The 27,183-nt window shown below is 48.4% G+C and overlaps 1 protein-coding gene across 2 annotated transcripts in view; it reads right to left on the bottom strand.

The window, feature by feature from the left end:
- The window catches only part of UGGT2 (UDP-glucose glycoprotein glucosyltransferase 2), a 1,586,510-nt gene that overhangs the window by 648,055 nt on the left and 911,272 nt on the right, over positions 1-27,183 (bottom strand). For both annotated transcript variants that reach the window (XM_078657956.1, XM_078657957.1), the window contains one exon: positions 690-784. In XM_078657956.1, the coding sequence (XP_078514082.1) occupies positions 690-784 (95 nt within the window). The remainder of the gene's footprint in view (positions 1-689; positions 785-27,183) is intronic.

Here is a 27,183-nt window from a genome sequence, read left to right as displayed (position 1 = left end):
ATTCAATTATCTGTGTAATATACAGGGGTTTAGTACAAGCGTCTTGTGATTTAGTACCTGTTGTACAGTAGACCATAAAGCTGGATCTTAAATCTTAATTGCTTCTTTGGTGAATGATCCTTTGAATTGGCCTGAACTGGCGGCATGACGTTTTACAAAGTCTTCAAATAATAACCCTTGTGTTAAATAATAAAGAGGCCAAAGAACAAATGCGGAGTGTAGATGACAGGCTGGGCCCTGACGGTAAGTCTGCACTTTTAAAATGAGCATCTCCAGGTTTAAAAGGCACCTCTTTAAAATAGTGTTTGACTGAGTTAACAACTTTGTCGAAATTGTGGTTTCCCAAAGAGATCCCAAGTGTGGTTTCAAAAAGCGGTTATGTGGGTGAATATCATTACTGGCTGTCACTCTGGATTGACTAAAAATAACTGAGTCATTTTGACAGTCTACAAGTCTGATATGCACCTGTATGTTTAGGGTCTAAATTGCCTGCAATTTGTCAACGAGTAAAACTATATGTTTACTGTACGCTGAGACAAGTAGCAAAGAAAGCAAGAGTGCATAAGCCCCCAAGTTTTGTAAACACAATCTGTCGGGCCTCCTGAAATAAAGCGGAAGCTGCAGTTCCTCCATTACTAAAGGGCCAGCAAGTCATCGCAAACACAGGAGCCAAGTAGATAGAAACTTACCATGTGTTTTAAGGCATGAGATAGCAGTTGTCTCCCAGATCGCTTGTCAAAATCAGCAATGATCCAGATGGTAACTGCATAAATTACATCTTCCTCTGAAAGCAACAAATAACCCAGTGAAATACATCCTCCATTAGAAGGGGAAAAGCTCAAAAATAGACTTTAACATAGTCAGAACGGAACAAAAGCTGCAAAACCGTCAACACAAAAGGTTAAAGCATTACATAGGCACAGTTTACAATTTTAATGATTGAGTTTAGTATTACAGGAACGTGTTTAGGACATTTACACCAAATATTAGCAACAGGTGCTCTGCACAGAACCAGGTAGCTGTATTTGATCTATGCACATGTTTAACATTTTCTTCTGAAGACATATTTTCTTAACAGCATAATACCAATGATGCTATGTGCAGGCGCCTCGTCGGTTACAATAATGACCATGCCAAATTGAGAATCCAAGCTTTCATTAAATTGTATAAAAACACAAACCCCACAGAGACAGTAAGTTTACTTAAAGCATGAATGCGCTCAAACGCTAATGAACTAACTTGAAATCAGAAGAGCAAATAGGAACTAAGGATCCAGAACAGACAGCTATAATTATTTGAAATGTGATTTATTTTTAAAAAAAATAAGTAAAATACATCTCAAATTAAAGAAATGCAACTCCTTATTATTACAAATACGAAAAATCCCCCTGGGACTCTGTTAGGATGCCCACATTTCCTTGCAAACCATCTTCAAAGTCCATACAATTCACGTGTTTGATAGCTGTCAAGCTAATCACTCCATTTCCGACGGTGACTCTGTTATCGCATCGACCATAGCATGACCCGAGGGCTTTAAAACACACTTTGCTCTTTGGTCAGAGGCTGAAAAATAGCAGAGGCGATTCTCAAAACGGGGTTCCCCCAAGTAAGGGGTGTCTTAAGGCACGAAATTGTGAGAGAACTCTGTTTGTGTTTATCTGACATGTAAGAGTTGGAATACTACGTCTAGTAGTTATATATTGATCTTAGGTAGCAAGTACAATTCTGGCACATACATGGAAATGACTGAGGAGGGTAGAAATATATTTAAAAAACTTGGGACCACCTGCCTCAATGAGGCTACTGGGGTAAGGAACATTATTCCCAATAGAAACTAGAACCCCCGTCAACCTTTCAAATGTAATTCTTTTGGAAACTTCTTTTGGAAACTAGTCACAAATATACAAAAAAATGAACGGCTTAGAGGATTGTTATACTTGTTTCAATTCTTTATTTTGCCGTACCACAATCTAGTACTTTAGATAACATCTTTCTTTAGAAAACAATTGTTATTTTTAATTTTTTTAATGAACAATATATCCTCATTGCTTTTAAAACACGTTTTTCATACAGATTTCAGTGCAAACATACTATAAATGCGCAAAATGACATACCTAGAACTCTCGTAACCATCCACTCTACAATGAATTCATGCATATATCTAATTGTTAAAACAATATTTGCCATAATAACATAGGTTGTGGTAGTATTCTATTAAATCATTCCCAGCTAGTCTTCAAATGCAGAATGATGTGTTTACATTTCGTTGTACATGATTCAATATTTTGTTTATGTCATTCATCTTATTAGTTATTATAACTGTGGCTACACTGTTGTATTTTTAATGTGTGTTTCAACGTGAAAGTGCCCTCTTCAGGGATGCCACGTTTTCTAGGTCTCTACTTGTACCCGGTAACTGCAGAAATATAACATACAGTCCAGCTAAGCCGTACACACATAATTCATAAATTCTCAAATACCTGCAGTCCCAAAAGGAAGACCCACCATCCCGAAAAAACTTACACCAAAAGGGGGTGCCTTTTGACTCTATAAAACCACCACCGAAATTGAAAAAGCCTTCACCATGAGAAATAATATTTGATCCATGTAGTGGCATATGTTCACCGTTTACATGTGAAACTCCTCACACCCTAGACTTGAAAGTGTCTTTAAAAGGGTAAAAAAATGAAGCCAAAAGCTTCTACGTTTACTCACCTGGGAATGGAACCCGGGGCACAAATCAGTATGACAAAAATTTAGACCACACTGTGAAGGTCAACGCCTCACATGATCACCAAGGCAAATACAAATAAGAGCAGTGAGGAATATTGAGTCCTAAATGTATAAGTGATGAAGTTCAAATACCTATATGTTTGTTCTACCTGTAGTATCCTCCACAGAGTGTTCGTACTTTAAAAACAATATTTGTGAAAAGTTTACAAAAGAATTAAAATTGAAAGGTTGATGGGGGTTCTAGTGTCTATCGAGAATGACTGAGGAGGGTCCAGTACAGATGGTGAGTAGATTAAGCAAGCTATCAGTCAAGGCAGGGTGATTAAGGAGCTTGAAAAACAGATGCATTATGATTAAAATAATGATATTATGTTAGATTCATTTCTAGTTTTGCCAAACCAATCTGAAAAATGTATCTTGACTATTCTAAACTACAAAGATGTGTTATGCCGCATGGCTGCAGCTCATGTTCACCAAGCCCTGGAGATGTCACAATTCCCAACAACAATATAGGACATGTCATGCCCTTGCTACCCAGTGTACCATCGTTGCGTCACGAGGGACCTGGAGACTCTAAAACAAAGTCCTTGGAACAGGGCAGGTGGGGCGGAGTTACAGAGTCAAGGAAACCAGATGTTTTACAGCAAGGGCCAATGGATACTAAGTGACATTAGATTGCTCTATAACAGAACTTGTAACCTGCAGGAATACTCAGAAAGTTATCCTGTGGTGGGAGGCATTACTTAAAGGGAGACCCCTATCAAGATGAAATACTCATTTCTAGACCATGCGTTACACTAAACCAAGATGGCAATATGCGCTTGCAGACTAGCACAGGAAGGACACTGGGTACCCCCCCCCCCCCCATATACGAAAAGTAATTATCATTTTTGTGAAAGTCAATCTCATCTTCTAGTGTGAATAAACTGTGAAGGTTGAATAAAGTAAGTGCCCCATAAAGTCACAGTGAGGATTTGTCTACACACATTTGGTATCAAAGTCCTACCATGTGGGCTGAGAAGCATTGTTAAGACACTGTGTACAAGGCCTCGGTGTTGAAATGTTAAATGAAGTAATTTTTAACATCTAAAGACCAAATATGACATTGTGGAAGTCAAGCGTGGCCATACACTGTGAAAGAAGGGCTCAGCTGCACAATGTTAAGATGTAAAACATATAAACAGGGCCCTCTTGCATCAGTATACAGGTGACATTTACTAATCCATTGTTATTATTTGAGGCTGCATTAACTGTTCACTTTGGTATAGTCTACAGTGTTTAAAAGCCTACTTTTTTAGCTTTGTTTTTAGAAGGAGCTAGAAAAAACATTTGCATGGCATAAAGTTTACTGGCGAAAAATAAATCAATAGTACATAGAGATATTTGTTTGTCATTAGAATTAGTTATTTAAGAAAGTTGAAATCTAACTTTTTCTTTTTTTAGGAAACCAAATTAAAACATATTTTCTGACTTCTGCCTTAACTACTTATTCTCACACCTCTTCAAGCAGGCAAAGGTGTGAAGAATTACACACAGTTTACAGAGCTGGACCTCTCCCAATAACTATCTGCTTCCTGGACATGAGTCCCTTTTCTGAATAAAAATATAAGCCAACAGGGGAGGTCAATTGTAAAAGCACAGGGAATATAAATGCTGCCAAGTCCTCTTTGCCCACTGTTTGGGAACCTGCTGTGAGAGAAAGGGGCATGCATCAAACACCAGCCCACAAGGAGAAACATCCAGCCATTTGTATTCACAACGTATGGCAAAGAGGAACTGCCCAAGTGGATCCTTTGAAGGAAGAGGCTCCCATAGACCGCAAAGGACCCCATTCCAGAGGAGGCGTAGCATGTGGGTGCACAGCAGGCGTGTCTTTGCTCATGAAGGTGGTAAAGCTGTAGGTTTGGGGTGGAGTTTGGAACCCACTACTTTAGAATACTGGGAATGATGCCTTGTAGGACTGAGTTTGTTAGGCATCAGAAAAGTGCTGAAAAATACAGGAGCAAATCTGCAGCAATTTTAATAAGTTGTATTTATTTGGTTTGTATAGCACACATCTGCCAGAGAAACAATCTTCTAGGGGCACTCAAAACACAGAACAGTAAGAGGAAGCAATAACAGATAAATCAAATTCAAAAACTGCAGTAGAAAAAATAAATGATCAACCAGCTTAACCGCAATGTAACCGCAGTTATGAGACTAGACCCATAGATATTTTTCAGGTGAAGTACTGCATAATGCGACTCAGTCTGTAATCAACATCCTATCACCAAATGTTTAGAGGAGACAACTTTGAATCAGCAGTGGAAGAAAGTTCTTTGGTCTGTTTTGTATATTGGAAACCGCCCAAAAGACCTATGGGGCACTGTTGGATGGTCAGATTTCCTAAGTCATCGCACTCCTTCAAGAGTGTGATTTGAGTAGTTTGCTGCTTATTCAGACTGAGTTTCATGATATGTAAAAAGACAGGGGAGCAATACAGCAATCAGGAAAAATACTGCATACATTAACACGAGTAAATGAGATGTCCAGACCAAGTAGACTACTTTTGAAAATCGGGGGAGCTATTATTGTCAACTAACAAGAATACTACTACAAAGTGAGCTGTTAGTACTTACCTAATTTACCCTCTACTATACCCCTGGGGACTCCCTGGACTCTGTACACACTGTACCTGACTTTAGTATAGTATATACAGGGCCAGCTTCCTACATTCCTTTCAATGGAAACTTTTTTTCCAAGTGATGACTTCCCTTGCTATCCACTCCTGTAGAAACTGTGCATTTTCATGCACTATCCCACGTTTTCTCTTCGATCTTAAACCAAGCTAATGTAGGTGTATGTTTAAGCAGTACAAAATGTGGGAGTGGCAATGGATATGTTTGGAATTAGCAACAAAGAATCTGGAATTGTACCCCGACTTTGATCTATGGTTGAAATAATATATGTAGTCATTGTTGGCCAGCACGATGGCTCAGTGACTTGAACGCTAGCCAATGAAGCATGCAGTGTGGTCTTCAGGTCAAAAGTTTGATCCCTGGCAAGAAAAACTGCGAATTCTATTACCTGCAAGACAGGCACATTGAGTAACATTTAAATGTGGTAATTGTAACTAATGTTATTTACAAAAGGACATAACTGACAGGCATCATGAATTTTGCCTAGTGTGCTGAATTTCTAGGGAAACAGAGAGTGTTCTCGTATAATTAATGAGCAAGCTAGCCATGCAAATTACTAACTAATACTACAGCACAGTGGTAAATATCAATATAATTATTTTAAGGTGTAACTTCTTTATTGAGTTACTCATTTTCATATGAAGTCTGGTTAATTTAACGGTACCGGTGTTTAGAAACGATTTATTATATGTATAGGGGTAATTCTGGAAAGTAGTGTCGATTTTAAGGGATCCACTCAATACCTTCAGGTAATGAACACATATTAAACTGCTGGGCAATGGGCGATGCCAAACATAGTGAATTATAAATGGATAGTTATCGATAACTGAGATGTTGGAGCTAACGCACCTACCTGGCATTCCTAACCTGCAGAGCTGGAAGGCATGCATGCATGCATGCTGGGACTGTTCACCCGTTCGAAAAAATGCAAAACCGTCACCTGTTTCCTAGACCTGGCCCTACCGTTAGTGACACATAGCATCACACATTGCTTGAAGTCAAGTTTATCCCCTAAGGTGGCCGGATGGAACAACTCAGTCGTATTGTGGAATGAAGATGAGAGTGTGGCCCTGAGACCCAAGGAAGCCAAATGGATTATGAGGCGCCCTCTCTCCATGGCTTGGTACGAACTGGTGTTTGCATTCACTTCCTCAACGAAGGATGATGCCTTTCCCGCTTTGCGTAGCGGCTGCACAACTGGTCATACCCAACCCCCTCCACTTGCTGCTTCCGGAACTCTGCCTGATCAGAACATGCCCCGGGTTACTTACCGGTAATCTTCATTACTCCGAGTATAGTCTTCCTCGCCACATGACTTACATAGTGAGCTTCAGCTCCACACCAGAACCCTCCAAAGCAAAAAGTTAGCCTCCCATGCCTCCCATCCCTTCCCAAGATGGCCGACCCATTACCACCTGACCTCTATAAGAGGCGGGCCGACCCAACCCATCAGCCTGAAACCACCAAGCACAAACATGAAGCCGATAGCCAGACAGGGAGGGAGGGATGGGAACTCATGTGGCGAGGAAGACTATACTCGGAGTAATGAAGATTACCGGTAAGTAACCGGGGCATTACCTCCTCGTTAGTCTTCCTCGCCACATGACTTACATAGTGAGCACATACCAAAGCCAAGCAGCTTCATGGAAACTCACAAGAAAACAACAGACCAGAAGGGGATGACCACGAAAGAGGCCAAACCCAACAGACCACCACCCCGGAGAGGGGCAACCACGAGTAGGAGAACCAACCCAGGACCGTAGACACCGGAAAGGCTGAAAAGGAAAAACCGGACCCCAGAGACACTAAGAGTCGCCAGGAAAACCGCCCCAACCGAAGGAAGGTAGAGAAAGGCACGGGACCGGACCACACGGAGCCAAAAAAGGCAACAGCAATCAGGGCCAGAACAGAATGAGCAGGCCCGAACAACACACCAGGGCCGCCCAACAGGCAGCACAAAGCGAGAGGGGAGCAAAAGGCCAAGAGAGGAACCAAACGAACAGAGGACAACCCCACCACAGCGACCCAACAAAAAATCAACACTGGAAAGAGGCAACCAGTCCGTCCAATACAGCAATACCGCAAGGGCGACCACAACCCGCGAGAGAGCGGAACCAGAAAAAACTGGGAAGCGGCACCAGAGCCAACCAACAGACAGGCAAGAGCCGGAAGAATGGAAAATGGTGCCGAAAAGAAACAGGAGGGGAAAACCCCCTCCACACAAAGGACCCCCGGAAGGGACCGCGACTCCAAGGAGAGAACCCAGGCAGGCACCAGGGAAAACAAACCCAGGAAGGAGCCGGAAACGACACCGAAGAGACCCGGAGGATAACCAACCGGGCAAAGGCAAAAAACTGAAAAACCCACAGGCCCGCCCACGGCCAGAAGGGAGAAGAAGAGGCAGAAAGAAGCCAACCGGCCAGGTACGGGAACACCCCGCACAGGGACCAAACAACCGGCCCAGGAGGAAAACACAAGAAGGGAGCGAGCCGCCGAAGAGAGCACCCAGGCGGGCAAACAGACAGCCAGCCCACAACCAGGCCCAGCCCAGCGAGACAAAGAAGAACTGACAGGCACAGGAGTGCGGCAGCAACACATCAAAGGCGTGAAGAACAGAAGGGCAGGGTGAAGACGAGCCCGAGCCATGACAAAACACACAGGGAGCCACCAGAGCCAACAGGACCCGGGACCCGAAAACCAGGGGAAAGAAACGAGGACACACCCACACCGGAAGCACAGGACCCCGCCAGGAAATCCCACAGCACCGCCGGAAACAAAAACAGCCAGCAGGCAAAGGGACCCCAGGAAGCGCAAAGCCGGGAGCCCAAACGAGAAGGCCGAACAGCCAAAAACCGGAGATCCAAAGGAAGCAGACAGGGCCAGACGGACCCAGGAGACACCCGAACCAGGCACAAAAGAGGCCCGACCCACAAACCACTGAAGGAGAGGCGACGTGAACACGAGCACCCAGGGCCAGAAAAAAGGCCGCAGCCAAAAATGACCCAGGCAAGGACAGGACCACTGTGCCAAAGACAAAAAAAGGGCGAACCGCGCACACACCCTGTACAAGCCCCAGCAAGGCAGGGGAAAACTCCAGAGAAGCCAAGGAATGGCAAAACAGAAACCAGACGGGAAAAATGACCACAGGGAAACCCACCGACCCAGCACAGACCGGGAACCCAAGCACGGCCAGAGGAAGGCACCACCAACACACGGGCAGGAGGAGCTCAGCCCTCCCAGGAGACAGAGCGGGAAGAGTCGGGGGAAAAAGAACCAAGGAAGGGCCAGAGGCACCGAGACCAACAGGAAGGGGAGGAACCGCAAGGACAGACAGGGGCGTGAAAACACCGCCAGTCCACCAGACCCAAACCACGACCAGAGGAAGGCCCCACCAAGGCAGACAACCCCAACCGGAAAAACCCACGAACAGGACCCGGAGAGAAAGGATCAGCGAAACCGACAAAACCGACCCCGCAACAAAAAGGAAGAACGCACGCCCCACCAGAAGCAGGCGCCAAATTCCATGCCCGACCAGGCAGGCACTACTCAAAGGAAGCAGAGCCACCAAAGGGCCATAGCCCCAAGGGCAACGTAGGCCCGGAAGAGAAGGATCGCAACAAAGACCCGACCCCCAGGGGGCAAGGAGAAGCAGGGAGCCAGGACAAACAGCAAGAAAAAAACAGCACTGGGGACCCAAACTGGAAGAGAGTGACCGAGGCAAGCACGCAAACCCCAGAGGGAATAAGGCAGAGCACAAACCGCCCAGGAGAGCAACAAAAAGCCACCGCGAGGCAGGGGCAAAAACAAGCCAGGGGCGGGCAACAGAAGGCAGACGAGAAACTGCCAACAAATGCACCAAGCAACCCAGCACAGACCCAAGCACTCCCCACAAGCGGAGAGGACGCCAACACCCGGGAAGGGGAGCCACAGAGCACCGGGACCAACCAGACGGGGAGGCCAGATACCCAGGCACACAGAGCCCGCAACCCAACCTACGGAAGAGCACCACCAGGGAGGACAACCCAGACAAGAATAGCCAGGGGGCCACACAAAACCAGACGATGGGGGACAGCCACCCAAGGGAGGAGAACCACAGAGGAACCCGAGGAGCCCAACAGCCGACAACATGAGCGAACCATGAGGAGCAACAGAGCCCCAACCCCCAGGAAGCGAAGAGAAGAAACAAACGACCAGGAGGAGGGCGCAAGGGACGCCCGCTAGCCAAGTAGCAGGAGGAGGCAGAAGCCAAAGGCCACCCGGAGACCACAGGAGCATCCCGAAGGAAGAACAGGACCCGAAGGCCACATCAACCAGGACAGACCCCGTAAAAAAGAGGGTAGCAGGCAGGAGAACACAGGACGGGAGACAAGAAGGCCCCTAACCGCAACAGTGCAACAGACACACCATCATGCGCAAAAGAAACACGCCAGGCAGCGTGAGAGGGCAGCACCGGAGCAACCGACATGAGCACTGAAAGAAAAACAGAAAGCGCACGACCACCCGAAGGAGACCAGGCGCAGAATAACAGATGCACATCGTCACTCAACCCAACGGGATACACATTAACGACCCCAAACAGATGAAAGGCCGAGTATCAGACAAGAACGAATACACGTTCCAAACCACAGGAAGGCGAGCCAGTGAGAGGCCCGACCAGCCATCAGAGGCCGAAGTCTGGCAGCACCAGTGTGGTATCCCCGCTGCCAAGCAGCCCAGAACAGCGGGGAGGCAGAGAGCCGTCGGAGCCGACAGCAGGAGCATCCAACCCCCGTACCAGCTCGGAATAAATAACGGAAACATGAAAAAATCAGGAAAAGTCAACAGTACAACCAGCCCCACGCCAGAACCACGCGCACCCAAAACACCCCGCATGGCACTAAAACAGGAGAAGAGCCACCGAAGCGAGCACCAGACCACGAAAAATACCCAGAAGGGCCCATACACACTAGAGTACATCACCAGGGAAACTGATGAGCACGGACCCCCAGAAGGGAAAGCCGGCACCCAAGCACGGGGAGAACAAGTGCAGCGCCCAGAGACTATGTCAAAACCGGGCCCTCTGTGAAGAGCATGGAAACCACCGGGTAAAGTCCGCGATCACAAAAACGCAGAAAGAAAAAAACAAACACCGGCAGAAAACCAGAACCCAGCACCCTGCACCGGAGGAGTACAGCGCTGAGAGAAGCCGGGGGGGGAGACAGGCACCGCACCACAGAGGTCCTAACGAGGAACACCTGAATGCCAGCAGCCCAGCCCCAACCAAAAGAAGCCGGGAGACACACGGCAAGAAAAACAGCACCAACACATCAACACCGAGAAGGCCCGTGAACAGGGAAAGATCAGCGCAATGCACCCACCGAACGCGCCGTAGGGAAAAGGTGGGACAGCCGGCGAACTGACCGGCAACACCAGAGCAGCAGCGCGGGAACCAGCACCCGACCCCGCCCCGGGAGAACGAGCACAACACAGGAACCACAGCCGGACACAGTAAGAGCCGCGCGGCACCGCCGCAGCAAGTGCGGGGTACACAGGAGAGTACACCCGCCGCAGCGCCCAGGGGGCAGGGGAAAAGCAAGCGCCCTCCCCAAGCGGGGACGCGGGAACCCCAACGCGGAAGAGAAAAGCAGCTGACTGCCGCAAAGCAGCGCTGAGGGGCAGACGGGGAGAAAGCGACTAAGAACAGGCAGCCAAAACAGAGAGCGACAACTCCTGTCGTACAGCCGCGCAGCACCTCCGCCTCCCGCCGCAAAACCCCGAGGGGCAGGCGGGCGGCGCGAGCAAACCGCAGGACAGAAACGCAGGGGCGGAGAAACCACAAACACAGCCCCCGCCACGGCGGGAAAAAAACGGGCACCAAGCAAACAATAGGAGCCCACAAAGGGACCGGCAGCACAGGGAGAGGCATGGCAGAGCGCCGGCCACAAACCCAAACAGTACCCCAGCCACCCCCTCCTGGAACCCATGGCCCGCTGGAGCAGAGCCTAACTGGACAGTACACACCAGGGGAAAGAGGGGGAAAGAGCCCAGGAACCAAGGGTCCGCTAGGGCAGGACCTCCAACCAGAGACCCATGTACCTGCTACAGCAGGCACCACTTACCTGAAGACGCATCTGGAGAGAAATGACGCGCAGAACAAAAAAAACAGGCTGATGGGTTGGGCCGGCCCGCCTCTTAGAGAGGTCAGGTGGTAATGGGTCGGCCATCTTGGGAAGGGATGGGAGGCATGGGAGGCTAACCTTTTGCTTTGGAGGGTTCTGGTGTGGAGCTGAAGCTCACTATGTAAGTCATGTGGCGAGGAAGACTAACGAGGAGGTAATGGGCTGTTCGCTCTGCCCAAGTCCTATGCACCCCTCTTCCAGGCTCTAACCCACACACATCTCCAATTCTAGGCACTGTCCCCACTGTAGTCATTCCCTCTCCTCCAGTGCACTGCCATATGATAGTTATCGTTAATGCTCTCCTTAGAGTACCAACCTACCCGTTGATGTTGCACTACATTCCCTTTGCTTTCCTACCTTGCTGTCACACATATGCCACCCACTGCAATACGAAGGCCAGTTCTTCCGAAGGTTTACAATGTTTGCTGTTTTTTTATCTTTCTTTTTTAATCATTTTATTTTTACTTTCTCTTTGGCAACATGTACTACTACTCACCACTCATCCTACACAAGGACTAAATGCATAATCTGTCCTGCATATGCAGCGTATAAAATGTTGCACCTGTTTTTACTCCCTTTTACAAAGCTACCTGCGATATTGTTGCTGCACTGTTGTATACAAATTCAAATGCCTTGCAAATGCTGCCATTGACAGTGCCAACATGTAAAATTTCATTAAAATTGATTGAAAAAAAATAACTGAGATGCTATCCTCCGAGGATTTCTAGTTGACTTCAGATAAGACAATAAAAGTGAAAAGGAGTCATGGGAGAGGCATGCACAAAAAATGCTCGACTACCTCACCTATCCACGCTGTAATAAAAAAAAAATGATCTGGTGCCTTTTGCTGGCCCACCCAAACCCTGTCTGGTAGCCACAGGCCTGCCCAAACTGAAAACATACCTAGTATACTGTCACAATCACTACCATCCTTGCCCGTTTCCCTCCCTTCCCCATCCTCAACTCCCGTGCCCTGGACCATATCTCAAAATTAACTGGCACTTTGACACCCTCCCCCACCCCAAAAACAAAATCAATACGTGGTGTCTTACTATTCTGCCACTCCACCATCAACGCATTCCCCCGCCTGTTTCCAACACCATGGTTCTCTGCCTTCAGTTTGTGAGCAGGTAGCCAGTGTTGTGTTGCCAGCGGTTTTGTGAGAGCCAGCACAGATAACAATGCCTGCCGGAATGGCCACTTGGAGACCCATATTTGACAGGTGAGGAGACAGCTAGCTAAGCTATCCCCATTTTTCTCTGGTATGTGGAGACCTGAGGAGAAAACAGGGTATATGGCAGAGTCAGTCAACTGGGGACGGTAGACAGTCAGTCAGTGGCCACTCCACTTCCTCCCTTGGGTTTCTAGATACCCAGGAGAAGGGAATGAGAGGATCACTATCCAGCACAGCACAGCTTTGAGCCCAGGTTCTTTTCAATGAGCTTAAGTCAAAGAAGTGGATAACCAAGATTTAGATCCAGTGTTTGTGCTAATACCTTCCGGTGAAAACAATACTCAACAACTCAGCAGGTAAGCACACTGGCTTGCCACCCGCCCATATCAAATTCATAAAAAATCTAAGTGTTGAGATGGAATCTTTAACTATTCTCACACTTCCTACTAATTACAACACTCGCCAAAACCATGAGCTAGCGTGTGCAATGGAATTCTCAAAAATCAAGGCAACAAGGTAATCTATGTACACCGTGATTTCGTAGTAATGAAATGACACTAAAAAATGAAAGAAAGAAGGCGTGGCTAGCAGAGCAGCGAGATGGCCGCTCTTTGAGTGAGCTCCGCCGGCTACTTCAATTAATCCTCTAAGCTATCCTGTTCCTGGCGCCTGCAGACCCCCGTTCCTCCCGAGTTCCGCTCAGTAAGCCCGGGTGATCCTTCGGCCCGAGTTTGGAGCGCGGAGGCGTTTTCTCCTTGAAGCGGAGACGGACTGAATCTTCAGCGGCCGGTGTGCTGGTCTTGCACCCCACCGGAAGTGACTCTCGCTGGGAGCCGCGTTACACTGTGGGCCGCGGCTGCGGAGGCCCCTGCAGCCTGATTGGACTTAGTGGAGGTCTGGCGACTGCCGTGTTACTGCCGAGGGCACTTCACTGTTATACCCCCGCTGCAACCGACGGCGATCTCCACTGAGGGACTGGCTGAGACTGGCGAGGCTTGGCGGGAGCGGCCGCGCTGCGGAGGAGTGATCCTGAGTCCGACTGAGACGGGGCTTGCATGTGAGGGGCCCGGTGAAGGGAAAAGAAGTCGCGTCTGCACCACCTGCGCTGCGGCGGACACCGGAGAGGAGGTGAGAAGGTGCTGCGGAGGGACGGGTTTCCCTTGGCGTTCCTCCCGCTTCACAGCTGCACCCGGACCCCCAGCGGCTCTCGAACTCGGCGGAGCGGGCCGCCGTGTGCATGGTGAGACGCCTTGCGGCCCTGATCCCCTTGGAACCCCTGCGCTGAGTTTATTTCTGCCTGGCGGGTGGATTCCCCATTGCGCTACGAGAGCCCGCCATTTTGGGGCCTGAGGAGACCTGCTAGACACGCGGCAGTTTGATGACCTCGCCGGACGCCTGCGACTATATTTAACGCGGCTGGCCCAAAATACCGCGTTCGCTCCATCACGCCTAGCGCGCCCTGGCATCACCTGGACAGTCACGAGCAGGCTAGGCACTTGCTGGCTGTGGCGCAAGATAGGTGCTACCCCACTAGGTGGCAGGTGGACCTCTTCGGACTGTGGTGATGGGAAAAAACGACACCAAGCAAGCGAAACTAAGCTTTGACAATAGGAAGCCACCGAAAAACAAGACGATGGAGTCGGATAATGGCGCATCGTCATCGCAATGTACTACCCCGGACATTGATTTTGGGGCCCTCATCATGGAGGTGAGAACCAGCTTGAAGAGCATAGATGCCAAGCTTGATAACATGGCTGCGCAACTCGAATCAGTGAAAACAAAGGTGGACACACACGAGACGAGGCTGGACTGTCTCGAAAATAGGCAGACTGAATGTTGCGAATTCCAGCAGCAGGCCAAGCAGCACATCACTACACTGGAGCGGGAACTTGAAAATTTGCGCGCAAAGTCGGACGATTTGGAAGCACGCTCCAGAAGATCCAACATCCGCATTACAGGCATTCCGGAGACAACCAACACAGGAAAGATGGAATCGTTTGTATCGAGCCTCCTACATGACCTGTTCGATCCAGATCTGTCCCCGGTCTTCGCGGTGGAGAGAGCGCACAGATCCCTTGGGAAAAAACCCCCGATGGGCGCCCCTCCGCGTCCAATTCTGGCTAAACTGCTCAACTACCAGGATAGGGACGTCGTTCTGCGCTTGGCGAGAGAGAAGGGTAAGATCACGCACCAGGGCAATCACATCTCCTTTTACCCGGATTTCACCCCCCTGGTGCAAGCGGCCCGCAAGGAATTCCTACCAGCTAAGAAAATTCTACTGCAAGCTGGCGTGCCCTACTCTCTCCTATACCCGGCAAAATTAAAGGTTCAACACGACAACGCCTCTCACTTCTTCACTGACGCCAAATCAGCCCTCAAGTTCGCCAAACACATTTGTGCTGGAGCCAGGAGAAAATCGCCAAGACTTGAGGAAGCTTCGGATCCACTCAGTGACAATGACTGAGGGCTCTACAACGCCCACCCTGCACGGCTGCAACTTTCCTCTTTGCCTCGAAGTTGGGAGCCTGAGAACGCCTTGCACACAGGTCTGTTACACCCGAATTGTCTCATTGGGGGTAAGTCATAGAGACACTTTTGTGCACAGAATTTTGCTGCCGTCACCGTGCCTCCTTTGAGACATTGGTTGCTTGCTGACTTTGTGGACCAGGAGATGGGGGCACTGCTAGAGCCCAGGAACGCTAAAGTTTGACTGTAGCCACCCCGCATATACGGGGGTGTTTGCCGAGCGCACCACGCCTCATGGGGTGCCTCCCTTTGTTGTTGATGTTGGGGTATTTCCACGCTATGCGTGCGAGTTTCTGGGATATGTCACGACCTAATTGGGGGGTTGCTGAGGGAGGGGGGTGGAGGGGGGGATTTCACAAGTTGCGAGTTTTCGTTCGTGTCTGGTGCAATGTACTACTACAAATGCCTATATATTTGCGCGCTGGGTCTGCAGATGTGGTGGCTGGGCACTCGTCTGGCCTCCGGGGGCGGGGATGTGTGGGGAGATTTCTATGCTGTACTGCACTCTAATGGGGGGTATCAAACTCTGGACTTGGAACATTAGAGGCCTTGGGGACTTCAAGAAGGCCCGTTTACTGCATGGCATGTTGTCCAGACACAACGTTGATATTTGCTTCCTACAAGAAACTCATTTAAACGTGATCCCCTCGGCCCGATTGAAAAATTCCAGATGGGCGCACGTCTATTCCTCCATCTATTCCAGTTATGCGAGGGGCGTTGCCATACTCATTCGCAGAGGGTTGGATTGGAGGGAGTTCTCCCAGGTACGCGATGTGGAGGGAAGGTATGTCTTGCTCCATGGGTCTTTACAGGGGCGACCCATTGTCCTGGCTGCAATCTATGGCCCCAATGTGGACGATCCTGATTTTTTCAGAAGTGTTTGGGCGAGGATTGAGTTGCTGAACTGCCAGACGATAGTGCTGGGGGGAGATTTCAACATTGCATTGAATGATGACATGGATCGTAGGGGTGTGAGCAGACCGCAGCATACTAGAGCGCGTCAGGCGGTATTTGATGTCATGAATGAGGGTCTGCTTTCGGATGTGTGGAGAGCTAGGAATCCGGGAGTCAAAGTGGGGACCTGCTACACCTGCCATAAAGCTGCCTGGTCAAGGCTAGACTTCTGGTTGGTGTCTCCTGAAGTTGCGACATGGGTGTCGAATGTTGATATTATGGCTAGATCACTGTCGGACCATGCTCCGTGTATGTTAGAATTGAGCCCCCCAGACACTATACACAGGGCGTTCCAATGGCGCCTTCCCCCTCACGTGCTCACAGACCCAGTGTTCGTAGAAGAGATCAGAGAGGACATCACTAAATATTTTGATGAGAATGCTGGTTCTGCCACATCTGAGGCTATTGTTTGGGATGCCTTTAAAGCTGTAATCAGGGGTCAGTGTATAGCACGAAAAGCAGGGGTCCTACGCTCCATCAGGGACACGCTAGCTAACCTTGAGGGGGAACTGAAAGATCTTGATGCTGCTTTTAGCTCTGATCCGTCGTTGGAGATTGCTGGCGCTCTAAAAACCAAATTGCTGGCCTTCAGTGAGGAAGCGGAGCGGGAGGTGAAATTTCTGGGGAAACAGGCTGAAGCGCGCAGGTATGGGGAAGGGGATAGACCGAGCAGGACCCTTGCCAGGCTGATTACTCCTCGCACACAATCGAACTACATACACACTATTTATGATACATCCGGACACTTAGTGATGGGCCAGGAGGCAGTGTTAGGCGCCTTCGCGGACTTCTATGCTACCCTGTACACCTCAAGGCAACCCACAGCACCGCCTTCACTGCGTGACTTTCTTGACTCCATAGCACTCGTATGGTTCAACGACAACCACAGACAGTACATGGACCTCTCAGTCACAATACAAGACATCGTCCAGGTGATTAAGAGCATGCCGGCCAATAAAGCCCCTGGCCCAGATGGCCTGACCACCTCCTTCTATAAAACCTATGTAGCTGAACTGGCGCCGAGACTACACTCTGTATTTGTCGAGGCTCTCGAATTAAATTCCCTTCCAGACTCCATGCGTGAGGCTCTAATTATCACACTACTCAAACCGGATAAAGATGAACAACAGCTAGACTCCTACAGGCCCCTATCTCTTATCAACGTGGATGCTAAAATATACGCGAAGGTCATTGCAGATCGGTTACAACCGATGTTGCCTATGATTGCGCTTCCAGATCAATCGGGATTCATCCCTGGCCGCGCGACATCACATAATCTCAGAACTATCTTCTCTGTCCTTCACTATTTACACCCATCTGTACAGGCGGCGGTGGTGTTCCTTGACGCCACCAAGGCCTTCGACTCCTTGGAATGGCCCTACCTCTTCAGTGTCCTAAGGCGGATGGGATTCAGCCAGAACTTCAAGACCCTGATCAAGCTCCTTTACACAGCACCCAGAGCCCGGGTGAGCGTTAATGGTCTCATCTCCAAACCATTTAGTGTCTCAAGAGGAACTAGGCAGGGATGTCCTCTATCCCCGCTACTCTTTGCGATAGCGATGGAGCCGCTTGCGGCTCGAATACGGCAACACCACACCGCCAGGGGCATTGGGTTTAGTGCTAGAAGCTTACTGATTTCGCTATACGCGGATGATGTCACCCTATACGTCCTGAATCCTAAAGATAACCTAAGTCCGCTACTCCGTGAATTTGTAAGATTTGAGGGCCTGGCGGGGATATCCATTAACTGGTCAAAGTCGGTGGCGTTCCCACTGACGGAGAGCACTGATCGCCCTGCTCCTGATTACCCCCTCGGATGGGAGACGGGGGCTGTCAAGTATTTGGGTATCTGGATCAGCCGAGATGTACAGGAGTTGTGGTCGCTGAATTTCGGGAGGGCGGTGGACTGGTTGGAAGGGAAGGTCGAGGTCTGGAACAAACTACCGCTGTCTCTGGTCGCGAGAATTGCACTGGCTAAAATGGTGGTTCTCCCCAAATTCTTGTATTTGTTCGTCAACGTACCACTGCCTATGACAGCGCCCTTCCACGCTCGTGTACGCTCCCTGCTGCTGAAGCTGGTGTGGGCCGGCGGTCAGGCCAGAGTCTCCTGGGACTTACTCACGCTTCCGCTCCGTCAAGGGGGCCTGGGTGCCCCGGACTTGAAGCTCTATTCACTCTGTGCGCAAGCTCAGTTCCTGCATTTCTGGGCCTACCCCACCCCATACCAGCCACATGCGGCGGTAGAACTAGCAGTGGTTGCCCCCTTGCCTCTACGAGTGGCACTATATGGCAAAGTCACATGCCCGTCACGTGAGGTGGACACGGTGGAAATGGTCCGCTGGTCCTGGCGCGAACTCCAGAAGAGAGCCGGTCTCTCCCTGCTTTATGCGCCAGCCGTCCCCCTGAGAGGTAACCCGATGCTGCCTTGTTTGACAGCAAGAGGTGGCGTCCTCACCATCCGTGGCAATCGCCTTCTCACATTCGCTGACTTATATCCGGACGGTACTTTTTTCGAGATGTCCGCTGATGGGGACAGCCAGCCCTGCTCGTTTGCTGACACGTTACTATATCATTCCCTTAGGGAATCTTGCAAGAAGATGGGACCGTGCTTCCCGGAGGAACCCTGCACACTAGCCGCTCTCCAAAACTTGCTATCACGACCTTCCCCCAAAAAGCTGGTGTCCAGACTGTATAACTGCATGCAGGAACAGGCCCCGGTGACAGAGGCCGCGGCCATACACGCTTGGGCTGCTGACCTAGAGAACCAGCTGCCGGACGACGCATGGGAATATTGCTGTGCTCAACTAACAGCCCTATCCCCTAATTATCGGTTGAGGCTTATCCACTTCAAATTCCTACACCGGTATTACCGCACTCCGACACTACTACACCGTATGGGTCTCCGTGAGGACGCCTCTTGCTGGAGATGTGGGGGTGAGGATGCGACCTTTATTCATATGGCTTGGAGCTGCCCCAAGTTGAGCACATACTGGTTGGAGATCTTCACTGCCATCAATCACATCATACAAAGAAATGACTCACCGTCCCCACTACTGGGTCTGCTGGGGTATGTTAAAGACACTACACCCTGCGACAGGAAACTGCATGCGTTGCTCCTCCTATACGCCAAACGTCAGGTCGCACTGCACTGGGGCAGACCGGGTCTCCCCTCTTTCGAGGGCTGGATTAGAGATGTGACTTATGGCCACACACAACTGACACACTACTGGGAGACCATGCCCACCGCTTCCAGGCCCACTGACATATGGGGCCCGTTTGTACAGTGGACTACAGCGCGCGCGAGTTCAGACACCCCAGGTACTTCACGTGCTACGAGTGTTTCAGACGACATGGGCTGAAGGTGCACGCTGCGTAGGTTAATGATTGCCGTCCCGTGGAGAGGCGCTGTCGCGGACAGGCCCTGCACTGACGCGCGCTCAGCATTTGCTGCCCCCACTGACCCCGATCGTGTCCCTGGCCTCCCCCTCCCACTGGCCCTCCTGTGGCCTATTAATTGCCCCTCCCCCCCCCCCCACACGCCCTTTTGCCTATACGGGCACAGAAGAGATGCCATTGCACGCCCGCCCCGACTATGGCTTGCCCTCTATCTGAGTGATCCGTGGCGGGCCCGCGCGACCCTTTTGTGGACTGAAGTGTTGTATGACTGCTGTTTCTATGTACTTGCACCTATGTTTTGACGTTTTTTGGGTTAGCTTGTTGGGGGGTTCTGTTGGGAGAAAAAATGGTGCTGATAGACATATCCTTTCCATAGGCCGCTGCAGCGGGTGGTTGACCGCTGCTTCTTTAGGGGCGGCTTCACTGATCTTCGCTATCTTTCAATTGTCTGCGACACTGTGAGAAAAGCAAGACCGTTTCCTCTCTGAAGTCGCACTGCACACGCTACGGATTTTATTGTATTTCATGTTTATCTCTGCATGCTTAACCTGGTCGGATGTCGGCCTCTGGTTTGTTTCTTTGCAAGTTTTGTATGCCCTAATTAGTAGCGGCCTGCCTCCGGGTTGTTGGCGTGACGCAGTGTGAATCTTCTTTTTCATCTGTTTAAAATACATGTCTTGCAATAAAAAAAAAAAAATAAAAAAAATGAAAGAAAATAGTATTTCCCAATTAAGGCATTTTGGGGCCTTTCCTGTCGCTGGCAACAAACCCAGCCACACAAGTGGCATACCAATGTAATCGGAAGACATATGGGAATGATGGATGTCAGGAATTTTGTGCATCCTGGCGGATTCTAGAACCTTCACCTCAAAGAAATGTGATGAAAGGAAAATGTTACTTACCCAGTATGCATCTGTCCTTGGTATGTAGAGCTGTAGATTCACATGCTTTGCATAGCCTGCCATGTAGTGTTGGGTCCGGATGCTTCCGCTTAGTTTTTCTTCAAAGAAGTCTTTTCCAGTCAAGAGGGAGGTGACTCCTCCTTTCTGTGATAGTGCGCATGGGCACAACTCCATTGTTAGATTGTTTTCCCACAGAGGGTGATAATGGAGTTAGTAGGAGTAGTAGAAAGAGATGTCCATGTATATATGTATCTAAGTAAGATGTCACTGTAACAGGTATAGGTACTCGGGGAGGCGGGTGGGCGCATGTGAATCTACAGCTCTACATGCCAAGAACAGATGCATACTGGGTAAGTAGCATTTTCTGTTTGAGGCATGTGAGCTGTAGATCACATGGTTTGCATAGGCTATATACCAGTGATCTCCCAAAGCGGTGACTAACCTGTAGCTGTTGCTGTCGTTTGAAATAGTGTATATAAAACTGCTTGGCCCACACTAGCTTGCTGTCTTGCTAACACATCTACACAACAGCGATTTGTGAATGTGGGAGGTGTAAACCATGTTGCAGCTTTGAAGATGTCATCTATGGGTTTATTTCCTAAGAATGCCATAGAAGCCCCTAGTTTGTGTGTGGAGTGCGCTCTTGGGGGAATTGGCAATGTTCGTTTTGCTTTTGAATAGCATGTTTTAATGCACTTTACTATCCACCGTGCAATACCTGATTTTGATATGGGATTGCCTTTATGTGGTGGAGCAAATAGTTGTTTTGTCTTACGGAAAGGTTTTGTCCTTTCTATGTAGTAGTGTAATGTTCTTTTCACATCTAAGGTGTGTAAAGCATGTCTGCCACAGTATTTCGTTGAGGGAGGAACACAGGCAACTCAACAGATTGATATGAAAGGCAGAAATTACCTTGGGTAGGAATTTAGGGTTGGTCTGAAGAACCACTTTGTTTTAGTGTACTTGTAAAAATGGTTCTTCTATGGTTAGTACCTGAAGCTCACCTATTCTTCTCAATGATGTGATAGCTATGAGGAAAGCTACCTTCCAAGTGAGAAATTGCAGCTCACATCTGTGCAATGGCTCAAAAGGTGGACCCATTAGTCTGGTGAGGACAATGTTGAGATTCCACACTGGAGCAGGTCGAAGTCTTGAGGAAATGCCGCTTAAGTCCCTCCATAAATGCTTTAACACCTTAAGTGCTCATGACGAGCTCAGCTCGTCATGAGGCCCGGTGCCCAGGTGAGCCGTGGAACGCTCACACGCGGGGATAATTCCCCTGCTGTGCTGAACGTTCCATGGAAACGGGTGAAGCTGAGCTCGTCATCATGAGCACACGAGCACCGTGCCTCATGACAAGCTGAGCTCGTCATGAGCACGGGGGCGCTGTGCGCGCCCCCCCGCCCCCCAGCACAGCGGGGGAATTACCCCTGCTGAGAAGGGGTTAATGACAGGCACTCTGAAGAGAGACAAATGTTGTCTATTCTGGAGGTATGCAGCTATTACAGCAAGATGTAAGCGTATGGATGTGTACGCTAAATTTGAACGCTGCAGATGTAATAAATACCATATAATGTTTTGAACTGAAGCATCAAGCGGGTTGATTTGATTGTTACTACAGTATATCAAAAACTGCTTCCACTTTGCTGCATAGCAGGCTCTTGTGGTAGAACTTTTAGCCTCTTTGATGATGTTCATGCAGTGTGGCGGGAGACTGAGGTAGCCAAACTCTAATACTTCAGGTGCCAGATCAAAAGATTGAGATGACTGGGATCTGGATGTCTTATCTCTCCACACCTTTGTGTGAGGAAATTAGGTGTGAGATGTATTTTTTGGTGAGGAACTACTGAGAGCTCCAACACAGGGTTGACGGGCCCATGTGAGGCAACTAGGACTAGTGTCAGGGACGCTTGTTTGAGTTTCTGAACCACTTATGGAATGAGTGGTAGAGGCAGAAAAGCGTAGGAAAATATCCCTGACCAATTCATCCATAGTGCATTGCCTTTCGACAATGGATGTGGATACCTGGATGCAAATCTTGGGCATTTACATTTAGGTTTGTGGCGAACAGATCTATGTCTGGGAAACCCCACATCTGAAAGAATGGGAGGAGATATATTTTGTGACTTCTGGCCCATCTCCAGATGGTCTGTGCTAGTTGTGACAGTTGGAGAGAGTGTGTCCCTCCTGTTTTTGAATGTAGTACATCGTTGTCATGTAGTCTGTATGAATTAGGACAGCTTTGCCTACTAGATGAACTTGAAATGCTTTGAGCGCTAGAAAAATCGCTAGCAGCTCTAAATGATTTATGTGAAGCTGCTTTTGCTGGAAGCTCCACATGCCCTGAATTGTGTGTATCTGGAGATGAGCTCCCCAACCACTGAGCGATGCGTCTGCTGTTAGCACTATCTGTGGAACTGGGTCGATGAAGGGCCACCCGTTTGAAAGATTTTGTGTAGTCCACCACTGCAGAGAGCGATGGGTGCGGCCGTCCACCAACACTAGGTCTGATAACAGGCCCTGAGCTTGGTTCCACTGACGTGCTAAGCATTCCTGCAGGGGACACATTTTAAGTCTTGCATAATAGACTATTAGGCTACAAGACGTCATCATCCCCAGTAACTGCATGAACACTCGAGCTGGCAATGAGTGTTGAGGCTGAAACTGAGAGAGTAGAGTCTGCATATTGAGGACTCTGTTCGGATTGGGGTAGGCCAGAGCATTTTGTGTATCTATAGTGGCTCCCAAAAATGCTTGTGTGTTGGATGGTTGGAGATGGGACTTGAACAGATTTAATGTGAATCCAAGATCGTAGAGCAACTGCACTGTTTTGTGAGTGTGACGTAGACAGCTTGTAGTGAGCTGGCTTTTATGAGCCAGTCGTCTAAGTATGGGAAGACATGAATGTGTTGTATTCGTAGATGAGCTGTGACTACTGCCAGGCCTTTGGCGAAAATCCTGGGTGCGGTAGTTACTCCGAATGGGAGAACCTTGAATTGATCATGCTGGCCTGATACCACGAACCTGAGGTATTTGCGGTGAGCAGTGTGTATTGGGTTATGGAAATAGATGTCCTTTAAATCCAGAGTGGACAGAAAGTCACCATGCTGAAGGAGCAGGAACACTTGTTGCACTGTCACCATATGAAAGTGGCCTGACTGAATGTATAGATTTAGTTCTCTGAGGTCTAGTGTAGGTCTGAGAGAGCTATCCTTCTTGGGAATTAAGAAGTACAGGGAGTATACACCAGCCCCATGATATTATAGCAGGACTGGTTCTATAGCTCCTTTCTCCAACAAAGAAAGAAATTCTTGCTTGAGAAGGGTGAGATATTCTTGTGACATTGCATTTAATCTTGGAAGAATGTTTGAGGTAGTGTCTGTAAGTTCCAGGCAGTAACCATACTGGATAATTTGTAGAACCTATTTTTCTGAGGTGATTGTATTACAGACAGGTAGAAATTGGGATAGACAACTCTTGTTGTTTGCGGGGGAACTGCGTGTTGAGTTGCCTCTGCCTCTATCCCTTACCATTGTTTCCTCTAAACCCACCTCTAAAATAGCCTCTTGATGGGGGTGATTGATTGTTGCCCTTGTAAGAGGAGGAGGGATTCTCTGTGGATATATTCTTGTAGCCACCCCTGTGAAAGGAGCGAAAAAAGGAGCCCCTATTTGAAGGTAACCACAAAGCCCCCATGGACTTGGCGACCTCAGTGTGTTTTTTCATTTTTTCCAGTGTAGTGTTAACTGCTGGGCCAAAGAGGTGTTCCTTGTCAAATGGTTAGTTGAGAATAGAGGATTGCATCTCAGGTTTGAATCCTGAAATTCTCAACCAAGTATGCCTGCATAGCAGTACGCTGGTGTTTACTGTGTGTGCTGCTGTGTCTAAGGCGCACCTGATGGAGATATTTATGATTAATTTACCCTCCTGAATAAGGTCGTTAGCCTTAGATTTATGCTCATCAGGCAGAAATTGCATTAGCTTTGCTAACTCATCATAATGAGCCCTATCACATCGAGCTAACGAAGCTTAAGCATTAGCAATGCGCCAATGATTAACTGCTTGCAACGCTATCTTTTTGCCCGAGGCATCAATTAATTTTGACTCCTTATCAGGAGGAGGGGCCTCACCTGTGGTCTGTGAGTTAGCTCTCTTGCGAGCGTTGGAAACCACAAGAGAGTCTAAAGGCAGCTGACCCTTGATGTAGGTGGGATCAGTAGGTGCAGTTTCATATTTTTTCTTCACCCTGGGTGTAATAATCCTTGCCCTCACAGGATCTTTAAAGATCTCATCTGTATGCTTAAGCATCCCTTTAAGCAATGGCAGTGTATGAGTAGCTTTCTGAGAGGAACTTAGCGTTTCGAATAGGAAATCCTTTTCTAAAGCCTCCTTATACAGCTCCACCCCATGATAATGAGCAGCCCTGTCAAGTAGCTCAATGTATCCTATGTTGTCATCGGGTGGTGAGGGTCAGGACGGATATAAAGCAGGGTCATTATCCATGTTTGGGTCAGCGTCATAATCTTCCCATGGGTCAGTATCCTGTGGCCTATCCTTATCCCATCCGCTTCATCCTGTGGATCAGGTGATAGCGGTGGTGGTGAGTTGGATCAGTGGGCGAAGGAGGTGAAATGTAAGATGGAGAAGGGATAGTACCCACATTTTTTCTCTTCAGAGGAATGTGGTGATCCTCCTGCAGGCACATTTTCCTTTTCTCAGGTAGTTTGGCATGGACATGTCCAGTGTCTGGATGTACTACCAGCTTTTTCTGTTTCGGATCCAAAGATGGAACGTCGGACCAAGGATCTTTTGGTGGAGTCTTTTCTTTTTGTCTTTGCCGTTTTCGGCTCTGAACCATTTGGCTCAGAAGATTTACTCTTCTTTAATGGTGGAATAGTTACCAAAACATGCTTCGGTTTCGACACAGAAGGTTTCGGCTCAGCACCGGCATGGGGCCGACTCGAACCCGAGCCAGAAGGCATTTTATTGTGTTTCGGCACCGGGCCCAAGGTTGGGGCGCTCGAAACTTTGTCTCGGTGCCGACCTTGGCCCGAAGGCCGAGGAAGGACTGGAGCCTTTCTGCTCTTGCGTTAGTAGGGCAAGGGCTTCTCTGTACTCAGGGTACACTTATCAGGTGTAAATTGTTCCTCTTCTTCCATGTCGGAGTCAGCCTTGGACATGGAGATATGTTTAGCTTCTTCGGCTCCTTGATAGTGTAGTTCTTCTCTATCAGAATCTTCGCCAATGATGTCCAGTGTGGAGACGCGCTGATGTTACATTTCGTGATGTCGAGCCTAAAGGTCACCGAGCGTCTTCTTCAATTGAAACGATCAGCACGCGTCGCAGTCTTTTTCATCGTGTTCCAGGGATAGGCAGAGGTTGCACATTTTGTGCAAGTCGGTGCACGGAAACTTAGCGCGACACCCCCATCAGAGCTTGAATGGAGTCCATTTCATCGACTGCTAGTGAGCCCGGCGCGTGTAGGCTCAACGGCTCTCCACAAGTTTGCCGACCAAAGGTCTTTGAGTCGAACCAATACGGGGAGAATGGGAAATGCGATCGAGAAACAATACCGTCTAGGGTAGAAGATTGCGCGTCGAAGGGAACCTGAGAAACGGTACCGATCCAGGGTGCAGCAATTCACATCTGAACTCGATGGTGGAAAAAAACAATCTAACAATGGAGTCGATGCCCATGCACACTATCACCGAAAGGAGGAGTCACCTACCCCGTGACTGGAAAAGACTTCTTCGCAGAAAATCAAAATGCAAACATCCAGACCCAACACTAGATAGGAGGCTATGCAAAGCATGTAATCTACAGCTCACATGCCTCGAACATTAGTGATTATAGCCTTTGAGTTTTGCAAAGAATTCTGGATAAAAAACGTTAGCGGAATCCACAAAGTCACACAATCCTGGACGACCCTGGTTTCCAGTTTTCAGAAAACCTTTGAGCTTAGCAGGCTTCTCTGAGTGGTGGTAAGGCCAATATGTGGAAGTTACTCAAATTGCCAAAAACGGGTCACTTTTCATAGCAAAAACTTGATGTCTTCCTGCTGTGTTTTTGGGTCTTTCCTGCCACTATGATTTGTCCGGCGAAACAGGTGGGCTATAGGTTTTATGGGAGAAGTGTGGGAATACAGGAAGTAGAAGACTTGTTATTACCAATTGCATTTTTCTATGACTATGGCTTTTAAATGTGTGCAAGACAAAAGGGATACATTGTAGAAAATGTCCTCAGAATCATATGATTGTATGTATGAGTAAGCACAATTTCAGAGCTGTACAAATAACCACTATAAATAAACTCAGTACCTTTAGCACAACAAAAAAAATTCATAAGTTTTACTTCATACCCATTTTTTATTTGTTAGATTTTACCATATCAATCGCTGCATGGTTGGTACGTAACAAAATATATAATTATAAGTTGCAGCTCAATATGTAGGTTGGGGGTATCAAATGTTTTTAAACAAACACTATGGCCCTAATATGAAAGTCGGTCGGAGGTTTTCCAACAGACATCCAAGGTTTCAAATCCAACCGCCATATTACAATGATTGTATTGACAAATAGAGGGTGCCAACAAGGGATTTCATTCAAAAGTGTATAGGTATTCTAAAAAGGTCTTAATCTGTGGGTTCTGTTGATGTCAAATCT

This window comes from Lissotriton helveticus, chromosome 8 (assembly GCF_964261635.1).
Source record: "Lissotriton helveticus chromosome 8, aLisHel1.1, whole genome shotgun sequence".
NCBI lineage: Eukaryota > Metazoa > Chordata > Amphibia > Caudata > Salamandridae > Lissotriton > Lissotriton helveticus.
The sequence above is the reverse complement of the archived record's forward strand: the minus strand, read 5'-3'. Positions and strand labels throughout refer to the sequence as shown.